This window comes from Leuciscus leuciscus (assembly GCF_965113295.1).
Source record: "Leuciscus leuciscus genome assembly, chromosome: 20".
Classification (NCBI taxonomy): Eukaryota; Metazoa; Chordata; class Actinopteri; order Cypriniformes; family Leuciscidae; genus Leuciscus; species Leuciscus leuciscus.
The window spans coordinates 3,315,274-3,327,848 of NC_138744.1; the positions used below are offsets into that span (position 1 = coordinate 3,315,274).

Sequence of the window (12,575 nt, forward strand, 5' to 3'; positions counted from 1 at the left end):
AAACTTTCAAAACGTGTCAAACGATTACATGCATCATCTTCAGATTATATAATTCACAGCGATTGAATTAAAGTTTATGTTTTTAATGAGAATAATGCTCAAATGTGGTTGCGACGTTTATTGACAAAGGCATGATAAACTAATAAATATCTGGCAACTCTAAAATGTTCTCAACGCATTTCCTGTTTTAACAGAACATTCAATTACAGAATACAAGTCACTAGACATACATCGGACTTGGCCATTGTGGGTTGAATGCATATCTTCATATAATAGGAAAACATCTGGATGGATTATGTGAAGTATGTAGAATATCTGTTGTTCGTGTATTATTTGAATGTGTGCTATATTAATGAAAAGAAGGAATTAAATGGAAAATGTGAGAAAATTGGTGTAACCACCTTTTCCACAGCCACTCTTCTTGGACCCAAGGAGAAAATATCTGAAACATTAATTCAAATATGTTCTGGAATTTTTAAAGACAAAGGATTTAAGAATTTGAGTTTTGTTTTTTCACCATAATAAGTAGATTTAAAAGTCCTGTTGACGGTGGTAATGAGCCGAATGGTATTCAATCTGCCATCATAAAATGTAATAAGAAGTAGCATTTATGCCTCATGAATTAATTTTAAATACCATATGCAAATAAAATCACTGCACACATACATTGCATAACATAATTTGTTTAATTTACCAGCAACATAAATCTTTGTCAACAGGCAAAATATGTATCAATTAAAAGAAATATATTTGTTAGTAGGCGATTCAACCAACACGTAATGGTAATATTTGTATGTTACAGAGAACAGCAGTAGATGAAGCACAGTGGTATCAAGCACTCTTCCCAGAAAGAGCTGGTCAGTACTTCTTGATCTGGGACACTTCATTCAGGTAGGCAATAAACAGCTTGGTTCCTTCGATGTAGTTGTATCTGAAAAATAAAAAATAAAACAACAAATGTATCTGCATAAAGAAAAGCACTCCAGCAGACTAAAGAAGATCTAGTTACCTGCTTATCTTCTCGTTCTGTGAATGAAGGCCGTCGTCAAAGCCTCCGATGGGAAGCATAATGATGCTCTTGCCTGTGACATCCTGAAATGTTCTGGCAATGGGAATCGTGCCTCCCTCACGGATCAAGTCAGGCTCTGTGCCAAAAACTACAGGAGAGAAGTACGTCGTGACGCCATTACTCCCTTGATCATTTTAGATTATTAAATGCACAATTGTTTACATTGTGAATCTTGGTTCTAGAAGTTATAAAATTGAATATAAAAAATTCAACAAGTCCTCAGTTGCTTAAAGGGTAACTAAACCCCTGGTCAGAGCCTGACTCCACCCACTGGCAATATTTGAAAAATGCTGGAAAAGTAGGCAGAGCCCAGTGGAGAGGGGGCGTGCATCTGTGACGTATCTCTCTGTAGGCAAGGGCGTGGTTAGCTGGTACCCTCTGACATCAGAGGGTACCACAACTTCCAATGGGAAAATTCAACTGCAGTAGCCACTGTTCAACCTGAAGAGGGCAGCACTCAGACGTTTTTACACCATATTTTGTAAAATTAAAACACTTTAAACACAAATGTCAAAAAAACTACTTGAATCAATGAACAGCACTAATAAAGCCCCATTCTTACAGATCATTAACTAAAAAAAGTTGGTTTAGGGTTTAGTTACCCTTTAAAACTGCAACAGTATTTAAAAAATCCAAACAAAAGACAAAAGTTAAAGACTCTGTAATTAATTACATCATTTGCCGTGTTTTTTGAGAGCAGATTAGCAATTTCTTTGTGGAGAAAAATACATTTTTAGAAGTGAAAATTAGGGATTGTACAGCACAGGACCTCTCTTGACCGCTGCTTTTCCGGCTTCAAATAATGGATGGGTGGGATCAGCCAGCCAAGGTTTGGCTCCAATAACCATGGTGACGTTGAGTTTATTGGGACTCTTGCGTTTAGCAAACACTGATCGTAAATATTCTGTCACCTAGGGTTGAAAAGATCATATTTAGCTCTAGATAACAGTGTGAACAGTTGGATTTTACATCTTAAAATGAGATTTATCTGCTTTCACCTGTTTTTCAACCGTGGCTGGATCCATTTTAGGGACCTGGCGAATGGAGAACTTAGCTATGACCTTGGCCGGTATGACAGTCTTGGTGCCAGTTGAAGAGAAAGCGCCCTCTATGCCGTGGATAGACACGGTTGGGTGACGCCATCGATGAGCGAGTAAGTCAACCTGATGGGATTAAAGAACAATAGCATGAATTTCTAAATTTAAACACTAACCTATTACAAAGCTCTCATATGACTCAAGAAAACTTGGAATTATAGAGTAAATTATGACATATTTTTTATTTTCGGGTGAACTAAGCCTTAAAGTCACCATGAAATCAAAATTGACAATTCTTATTTTTTATGTAATATTGCAGTGTTTAATATAAATGATTTGTCAGTGCACATCATTATTATTATTTTTATTCATGCACCTCATAATGTTGAATCAAAATAACATCCCCTCCCCCTTGCAGCAACATCTCTTCTCTGATGATGTGTTTACTGGCATGAGGGTGGGGCTACCTGTCACTCACATGAGATCCTCCAATAGCAAACCACAACCATCCAATCAATTTCCAATGGACAAAATCAAGCCTCGCCCTACATTTGTTCTCATTTCACTCAGATTTACATCACAAAAAGGAAGAAAAGTCTATTGCAACTTCCATTTCATGCCGTCTTTAAAGGGATACTCCACATTTTACAACTCCCCCAGAGTTAAACAGAGTCTTACTGTTTTCGAATCCATTCAGCCGATCTCCGGGTCTGGCGGTACCACTTTTAGCATAGCTTAGCATAGATCATTGAATCGGACAGGACCATTAGCATCTCTCTCAAAAAAATGACCAAAGCGCCTGAAAATATGTCTAATAGGTTCGACAGACTTAGTCCCGGTCACGTTGGAAGTTACCGAGCTGGGGACTATTTTCAGGCGCTGCGTCATATCATTACGCCTGCTGGACTCATGGTACAGTTTATAGTTCCTAGCCATATCAGCCTAGAAAATCACAACTTTTCATTTTCCGTCGGTCTTAGTACACGATGTAACTACAGAAGAGTCAAGTTTTAAATAGGAAAAATATCGAAACTCTTTGGTCATTTTTTTGAGAGAGATGCTAATGGTCCTGTCCGATTCAATGATCTATGCTAAGCTATGCTAAAAGTGGTACCGCCAGACCCGGAGATCAGCTGAATGGATTCGAAAACAGTAAGACTCAACAGTTTAACTCTGGGGGAGTTGTAAAATGAGCCTATTTCCCAAAAAAGTGGAGTATCCCTTTAAAAACTGCCATCTTTTTCCTTGCCTTGTTAGAATACATCAGCTTGTCCATGCCGATGTCTTTCTTGTAGCTCTCCATGTCAAACTCAATGTCTTGATACATCTTCCATTCCTCATCGGAAAGATGTGCGACTGCTTCCCTAATGCCGGGAATGAGGATCTCCCCACTAGGGCTGATAAGTTTGTCTGTGTAAAAAAAAAAAAATGTATAATGATCCTTGATAACTGATGATTGATAATGAGCTGGTGAAATACTAAAGAGCCGAATGTGTTAATAAGCACCTAAGATGCCGATCAGGTCTGTCATTGGTTCTATTACTGTTCCTCCATAAACTCCAGAGTGCAAATCCTTCTTCGGTCCCTCCACCTATACCACCATTAAGAAACAAACACGTGTAAGGAACATTGCTATTAATTAAAAATGAACCATTAATCAAAAATACTTCAGATCATAAATGAAACAAAGCAACTGACAGGATGCAGACAAACTTAATATATTATGTTGCAAGCAGTGTTGGGTAAGTTACTCTAAAAAAGTAATTAATTACTAGGTAGTTATTACATTTTCACCAGTGTAATTAGATTACTGTACTAATTACTCTCTCTAAAAAGTATTGCACTAATTAATTGATTAGATGATTAAAAGATAGTTAACTCCACATCAGCTACATACATTTAAACATAAACAAAAAAGTTTTTGAAATTTTCAGGACACAAGCTGTTGTAGCTCCGCCCCCCGTGCCGGGAGCAGCTGCTCATTTGCATTTAAAGGGACAGACACAAAAACGGTGCATTTTTGCTCACCCTTAAAAAGTGACAATTTTAACATGCTGTATACAAATATCTGTGGGGTATTTTGAGCTTAAACTTCACACACACACTCTGGGGACATCAGAGACTTATTTTACATCTTGTGAAAAGAGCATTATACCACCCCTTTAAAAACATGCATTTTAACATCAGTCGTTCAATTCTGATGTTAAAACCACTATTGTTTTTATCGAGAATTATTCTATAGTCTATACAATATTTAATGCAATTACATCAGAAGTAACTGTAATTAAATTACAGAAAAATTAAGAGTTATCCCTTAAAAATTATTAAATTACTTAGTAATGAGTTACACACCCAACACTGGTTGCATGTCAATACTGGTTAACTTATGGATTTGTTTTCTTGATATTTTGTGACTTTTTCTCATGCAAAGTTTCGACACTCTCTGTTGTGGAATGTGCGTATATAATTTCTATTTGTGGGTCAATTCGACCCTAATCCAGTTTTTATGCTCTCATGTTTGTTTGTTTTTTGTAATGTTTGAGAACTATTAATGTTAAACATTTTTACCAATTTTTTTTTCATAGTGCGATTTTTGGCGAATTGTTTTAAATCCAATTATGGTAAATTTGATCCGCACCATAACAATCATACCCAGAGTTTTTACATTATACAAGGCTTAAGTCACATGTATAAAATATGATATGATATTGAAAAATATATATATAGCCTATACTATATATTTTAGATAAAAACTAAAAATATCTGGCTATGGCACATGAAGAGCATCTGAATGGTTTAATCTCAGTACCTGAGCAAAGAAGTAGCAGTTTCCTCTGGTTCCGTAAGTCAGCGCGGGGCGTTTGCTGAGCCAAACACAGTCAGAGATGATGATATAATCTACATCTGAGAAGAATATGTCCTTCTGGTCCTCAATCATTTCATCTAGGCCATTAGAGCCAGTCTCTTCCATTCCCTCAATGATGAATTTAACATTGACAGGCAGCTCCTGTAGGACACAGTTTAAACATCAAACTCTGGACAAAAAGTCGATAGCAACATGTTGCATTTGAAGAATTATAACATTTAATTTAATTTCAGCCTGTCTTACAATGTTAAGGGCCTTGTAGACCTCTACCGTGTGGATCCAGGCCAACACTGGTGCTTTGTTATCAGATGCTCCTCTTCCATATAGATTTCCTAGGAGTAAACCATACATATTATCTGATTTTCTTGCAGGTCAAAAACCTTTGAAATCACCATGAAATAAAAATGTATTTTTTTTTTAAAAGGAAATATTGCAGTATTTACTATAAATAATTTATCCATGAACTTCATTATTATTCATATGCTTTGTAATCTTTAACTAAAGTAACTCCCCCCTCTTGCAGCGACATCTCTTCTCTGATGATGTGTTTACTGGCGCGAGGGCGAACCAACCTGTCACTCACATGAGATCCACCAATAGCAAACCACAACCATCCAATCAATTCCCAATGGACAAAATCAAGCCCCGCCTTACATTTGTTCTTGTTCCATAAGCTGTTTCACTTGGATATACGTCACGATAGAGAAGATTAAAGATTATCGCAACTTCCATTTCATGATGACTTTAAATGTAAAGGTTTCATTCGATGTCTACAATTACAGGCAAACGTTTGGCAAAATGAATCACAGCTATGAAGCATATAGCTAAAGTGATTATTTGAGTTTTGAGAAAGCAAGACATTCAAACATCGAAGCTAAAAACTTTCAATTGAATTAACAGGTGACAGGGTTACCATCGATATCAGTCAGCTCATAAGGTTCTGTTGCCCATCCGTCTTCTTTCTTGGCTGGCTGGACGTCCACGTGACCGTATACGCAAACTGTGCGTTTACTGGGATCACTCCCAAACTGAGCTGTGACCACCTTTGGCAGGGCAATTGTGCTTCCGTTGGGAGACTGCAAAAGAGATGAACTGAAGGTTAAACTTTGATGGTTATGTTTCGTTCTTACATCCAGAACTTATAGAACCGTATTACATACGTAACTCTCATTTTAAGTAATGAATAGTCGAGCTGTCCTAAATGAAGACGCTAAAGTTCATTGAGTATGAGTGTGTATGGCAAGCCGTTTTAACATTTAATCATTTAAACCGACTAGTCTCTATTTTCATGCTACTAGTACTTATTTTTTAGATACTAGTATCTATTCCATTAAGTACTAGTACTTATTCATTAGCTACTAGTGCTTATTCTTTAGGTACTAGTACTTATTCATTAGATACTAGTACTTATTCATTAGATACTAGTACTTATTCATTAGATACTAGTACTTATTCATTAGATACTAGTACTTATTCATTAGATACTAGTACCTATTAAATAGATACTAGTACTTATTCATTAGATACTAGTACTTATTCATTAGATACTAGTACTTATTCATTAGATACTAGTACCTATTAAATAGATACTAGTACTTATTCATTAGATACTAGTACTTATTCATTAGATACTAGTACTTATTCATTAGATACTAGTGCTTATTCTTTAGGTACTAGTACTTATTCAATAGATACTAGTACCTATTAAATAGATACTAGTACTTATTCATTAGATACTAGTACTTATTCATTAGATACTAGTACTTATTCATTAGATACTAGTACCTATTAAATAGATACTAGTACTTATAAATTAGATACTAGTACTTATTCATTAGCTACTAGTGCTTATTCTTTAGGTACTAGTACTTATTCAATAGATACTAGTACTTATTCATTAGATACTAGTGCTTATTCTTTAGGTACTAGTACTTATTCAATAGATACTAGTACTTATTCATTAGATACTAGTACTTATTCATTAGATACTAGTACCTATTAAATAGATACTAGTACTTATTCATTAGATACTAGTACTTATTCATTAGCTACTAGTGCTTATTCTTTAGGTACTAGTACTTATTCAATAGATACTAGTACTTATTCATTAGATACTAGTACTTATTCATTAGATACTAGTACCTATTAAATAGATACTAGTACTTATAAATTAGATACTAGTACTTATTCATTAGCTACTAGTGCTTATTCTTTAGGTACTAGTACTTATTCAATAGATACTAGTACTTATTCATTAGATACTAGTACTTATTCATTAGATACTAGTACTTATTCATTAGATACTAGTACCTATTAAATAGATACTAGTACTTATAAATTAGATACTAGTACTTATTCATTAGCTACTAGTGCTTATTCTTTAGGTACTAGTACTTATTCAATAGATACTAGTACTTATTCATTAGATACTAGTACTTATTCATTAGATACTAGTACCTATTAAATAGATACTAGTACTTATAAATTAGATACTAGTACTTATTCATTAGATACTAGTTCTTATTTATTAGATACTTATTCATTAGTTACTAGTACTTATTAAATAGATACTAGTACTTATTCATTAGATACTAGTACCTATTAAATAGATACTAGTACTTATTCATTAGATACTAGTACTTATTCCAATAGTGACTAGTAACTATTCTTTTGTTACTAGTAACAAATAAATTTTTTTGCCATTGACTTCTATGGGGATCTGTCATTCAGATATCAACTATTCAGTTCTGACTAGTATGTATTCCAATTGTGACTAGTACATATATATTAGATACTAGTAGTTATTCATTAGGTACTAGTACTTATTTTTTAGATACTAGTAACTATTACTAGATACTAGTATGTATTCAATAAACACTAGTACTAAGTCATTAGATACTAGTACCTATTAAATAGATACTAGTACTTATTCATTAGATACTAGTACTTCTTCAATAGATACTAGTACTTATTCTTTAGATACTAGTTCCTATTAATTAGATACTACTACTTATAAATTAGCTACTAGTACTTATTCAATAGATACTAGTACCTATTTATTAGATACTAGTATTTATTCAGAATGTTACTAGTAAGATTTTTTATTTTACTAGCCACAACTGCTTTTTTACTCGTCTTATGTTATGACTAGTCAGAAATGCCACTGGATAGTTCAATTAAAAATCTTACTAGTAACATTTGGAATAAATACTAGTATCTAATAAATAGTTACTAGTATCTATTGAATAAGTACTAGTAGCTAATTTATAAGTACTAGTATCTAATTAATAGGTACTAGTATCTAATGAATAAGTACTAGTATCTAATGAATAAGTACTAGTATCTAATGAATAAGTACTAGTATCTATTGAATAAGTACTAGTATCTAATGAATAAGTACTAGTATCTATTGAATAAGTACTAGTATCTAATGAATAAGTACTAGTATCTATTTAATAGGTACTAGTATCTATTTAAGAGGTACTAGTATCTAATGACTTAGTACTAGTATTTATTGAATACATACTAGTATCTAGTAATAGGTACTAGTATCTAAAAAATAAGTAATAGTACCTAATAAATAAATACTAGTATCTAATATATATGTACTAGTCACAATTGGAATACATACTAGTCAGAACTGAATAGTTGATATCTGAATGACAGATCCCCATAGAAGTCAATGGCAAAAAAATTTATTTGTTACTAGTAACAAAAGAATAGTTACTAGTCACTATTGGAATAAGTACTAGTATCTAATGAATAAGTACTAGTATCTATTTAATAGGAACTAGTATCTAATGAATAAGTACTAGTATCTAATAATAAGAACTAGTATCTAATGAATAAGTACTAGTATCTAATGAATAAGAACTAGTATCTAATGAATAAGTACTAGTATCTAATGAATAAGTACTAGTATCTATTTAATAGGTACTAGTATCTAATGAATAAGTACTAGTATCTAATGAATAAGTACTAGTATCTATTGAATAAGTACTAGTATCTATTTAATAGGTACTAGTATCTAATGAATAAGAACTAGTATCTAATGAATAAGTACTAGTATCTAATGAATAAGTACTAGTATCTAATGAATAAGTACTAGTATCTAATGAATAAGTACTAGTATCTAATGAATAAGTACTAGTATCTAATGAATAAGAACTAGTATCTAATGAATAAGTACTAGTATCTATTTAATAGGTACTAGTATCTAATGAATAAGTACTAGTATCTAATGAATAAGTACTAGTATCTATTGAATAAGTACTAGTATCTATTTAATAGGTACTAGTATCTAATGAATAAGTACTAGTATCTAATAAATAAGAACTAGTATCTAATGAATAAGTACTAGTATCTAATAAATAAGAACTAGTATCTAATGAATAAGTACTAGTATCTAATGAATAAGTACTAGTATCTATTTAATAGGTACTAGTATCTAATGAATAAGTACTAGTATCTAATGAATAAGTACTAGTATCTATTGAATAAGTACTAGTATCTAATGAATAAGTACTAGTATCTAATGAATAAGTACTAGTATCTATTTAATAGGTACTAGTATCTAATGAATAAGTACTAGTATCTAATGAATAAGTACTAGTATCTATTGAATAAGTACTAGTATCTAATGAATAAGTACTAGTATCTATTGAATAAGTACTTGTACCTAAAGAATAAGCACTAGTATCTATTTAATAGGTACTAGTATCTAATGAATAAGTACTAGTATCTAATGAATAAGTACTAGTATCTATTTAATAGGTACTAGTATCTAATGAATAAGTACTAGTATCTAATGAATAAGTACTAGTATCTATTGAATAAGTACTAGTATCTAATGAATAAGTACTAGTATCTATTGAATAAGTACTAGTATCTAATGAATAAGTACTAGTATCTATTGAATAAGTACTAGTACCTAAAGAATAAGCACTAGTAGCTAAAGAATAGGCACTAGTACCTAAAGAATAAGCACTAGTAGCTAATGAATAAGTACTAGTACTTAATGGAATAGATACTAGTATCTAAAAAATAAGTACTAGTAGCATGAAAATAGAGACTAGTCGGTTTAAATGATTAAATGTTAAAACTGCTTGCCATAGTGTGTGTGTTCACTGAGCATGAGTGTGTGGATGCATGATCTCACCGCCTGCGTTCCGACGTCGATCATTTGCACGGTTCCTCCAATGAGTCGGAGTTTTTCTGCAGTCATGTCCATCATTCTGTGCAAGTCGGGTCGCTTTGCAACATCACTGGAGTCGCTCTCCACAGCGACCCACTTTCTCAGTGTCTAAAACAGACAAAATAGATTTTTAAAGGTGGCATTTCATACATGGATTATAATGCAATGTTTCTGAAAATACTCCATATGTTGTGTGTACAACGGTTGTTAATTAGCCTATTAACATTAATTATATTATTCATTTTAAAACTTGATTGAATATATATATATATATAGGCTACAGTACAGGCCAAAAGTTTGGACACATTACTATTTTTAATGTTTTTGAAAGAAGTTTCTTCTGCTCATCAAACCTGCATTTATTTGATCAAAAATACAGAAAAAAACAGTAATATTGTGAAATATTATTACAACTTAAAACAATAGTTTTCTATTTGAATATACTTTAAAAAATTATTTATTACTGTGATGCAAAGCTGAATTTTCAGGATCATTACTCCAGTCTATCACATGATCCTTTAGAAATCATTCTAATATTCTGATTTATTATGAGTGTTGGACACAGTTCTGCTGCCTAATATATTTGATGAATAAAAGGTTAAAAAGAACTGCATTTATTCAAAATAAAAAAATATTTTCTAATAATATAAATCTTCTTTACTATCACTTTTAATCAATTTAACACATCCTTGCTGAATAAAAGTATTGATTTATTTTGAAAAAAAGTTGTTACAAAAGATTTCTATTTTTTTTTAAATTGCTTCTTTTTTTATTCATCAAAGTATCCTAAAAAAGTATCACAGGTTATGAAAAAATATTAAGCAGCAGAACTGTTTTCCAACTTTGATAATTAATCATCATATTAGAATGATTTCTAAAGGATCATGTGATAGACTGGAGTAATGATCCTGAAAATTCAGCTTTGCATCACAGAAATAAATGATAATTTAAAGTATAATAATTTGAAAACTAATTATTTTAAATTGTAATAATATATCACAATATTAAAAAAATTTTCCTGTATTTTTGATCAAATAAATGCAGGCTTGATGAGCAGAAGAAACTTCTTTCAAAAACATTAAAAATAGTAATGTGTCCAAACTTTTGGCCTGTACTATATATATATATATATATATATATATATATATATATATAAAATTCAGGAACTGCATTTTAAAAAGGAATCTCAGCAAAAATCTATTTCCTTCATCAACATCCTTTGCTGACCACATTAAATCTTCAAAGAAAAGAGTCTTGGTCAATTCTATGTCTTCTTATGCAGAGTTTAAATAAACAGCTTCATCTGCTACAATCTGCAACATTCCTGTGTTTCATTCCTGCAGAGATAAGATGCATCAATAAAGAGACACACAGATGCCATTCGAGCATCTACAGATGGATGCTGTCTTTCTGAGCTTTCTTAGCTCACCGTTTGGACACAAGATCACCAATTATCATATGCAATCTTTACATTAATGAACAACTATAACATCCCAACAACCAAGAAATACCTCGATAAATTCCTCTTCATGAGTGTTGACATATTGCGTCAGCTCCTCAAATTTGAAGGAAGACGCTCCTGTCCACAGGAGGAAACAGACTAAACTAATGCTGTTCATCTGTGGAGAGCAAACAGAGTCATCAGCAGAAGACTGACACACTGGCAATATCTCAATATTCTCAGAATAAGAACTAAAATGTTTTTAAGAGAAATGAATTGACCTACCGTCTCAAGACGATTTGCTTACAAGGAGGTCCAAAGAGCGGTCCAGTGCTCTCTCCAGATGAGGCGGTGTTAAATAGTTTTCATCACAGGGAACCTCCCGTCGAGATAAGGTCACTGAAGTCTCCTTTGCATGGAAAAAAACAGCTTATAGCTGCCAAAACGAATTTTCTTGCTGGCAAACACAATCCCTAAAGCAAGGCTGAGTAAACCCCTCACGCTGGGTTCAGTATGGAAGCAGATCAAGTACATTCCAAAGCTCAAACACTTATAGTGACTCTGTTGAAAGGACAAACATCAATACTTCACTAGATAACCTGACATCTCTTTGTATGCTGGATTTACAAAGTTGAGTTAAACTAGAAGATTAGATGAAGTTAGGCCTTGAGTAATTTCAATGATGAGGGTCGAAGCTTATGCAGTGGAAGCCTCGTGTTTAAAAGGAGATTCTCAGAACGTTCTGGGCAAGGTTCTCTCAAAGTTATGAACAGACGTTCTTCTAGTGATGTTAATAAAGTGAGCTGGTCTTTTAAAAAGTTCTCAAAACGTTAGCAGTATTTATACGTCGTTCATGGCACATTTTTTCCTGAAACGTTTCAGTTGAACATCCGTCTACTACTTGTTTCAGAATGTAATTCAAAAGTAACATTCCAATAATGTTTGCAAAGTGTTAAAATTGAATGTTT

General features: G+C 32.6%; 1 protein-coding gene across 1 annotated transcript; it reads right to left on the bottom strand.

Annotated features, from left to right (window-relative positions):
• Positions 1-667: 667 nt before the first annotated feature.
• Positions 668-12,315, bottom strand: cndp1 (carnosine dipeptidase 1). The gene is made up of 12 exons (XM_082150755.1): positions 11,889-12,315; positions 11,678-11,785; positions 10,131-10,274; positions 5,886-6,048; positions 5,216-5,304; positions 4,916-5,113; positions 3,613-3,697; positions 3,356-3,516; positions 2,068-2,232; positions 1,839-1,980; positions 1,010-1,157; positions 668-931 (listed from the first exon to the last, which is right to left on the bottom strand). The coding sequence occupies exons 2-12, from the start codon at positions 11,783-11,785 to the stop codon at positions 859-861; spliced, it is 1,476 nt and encodes a 491-aa protein (XP_082006881.1). The 5' UTR covers positions 11,889-12,315; the 3' UTR covers positions 668-858.
• Positions 12,316-12,575: the final 260 nt, after the last annotated feature.

Coding starts and splice junctions, on each gene's coding strand:
- cndp1 (XM_082150755.1), bottom strand. CDS start 11,785: ATGAACAGCATTAGTTTAGTCTGTTTCCTCCTGTGGACAGGAGCGTCT. Junction 5,305..5,885: donor TGAGCTGACTGATATCGATG/GTAACCCTGTCA, acceptor GTTTACTCCTAG/GAAATCTATATGGAAGAGGA. Junction 1,981..2,067: donor CAGCCACGGTTGAAAAACAG/GTGAAAGCAGAT, acceptor TTTCAACCCTAG/GTGACAGAATATTTACGATC.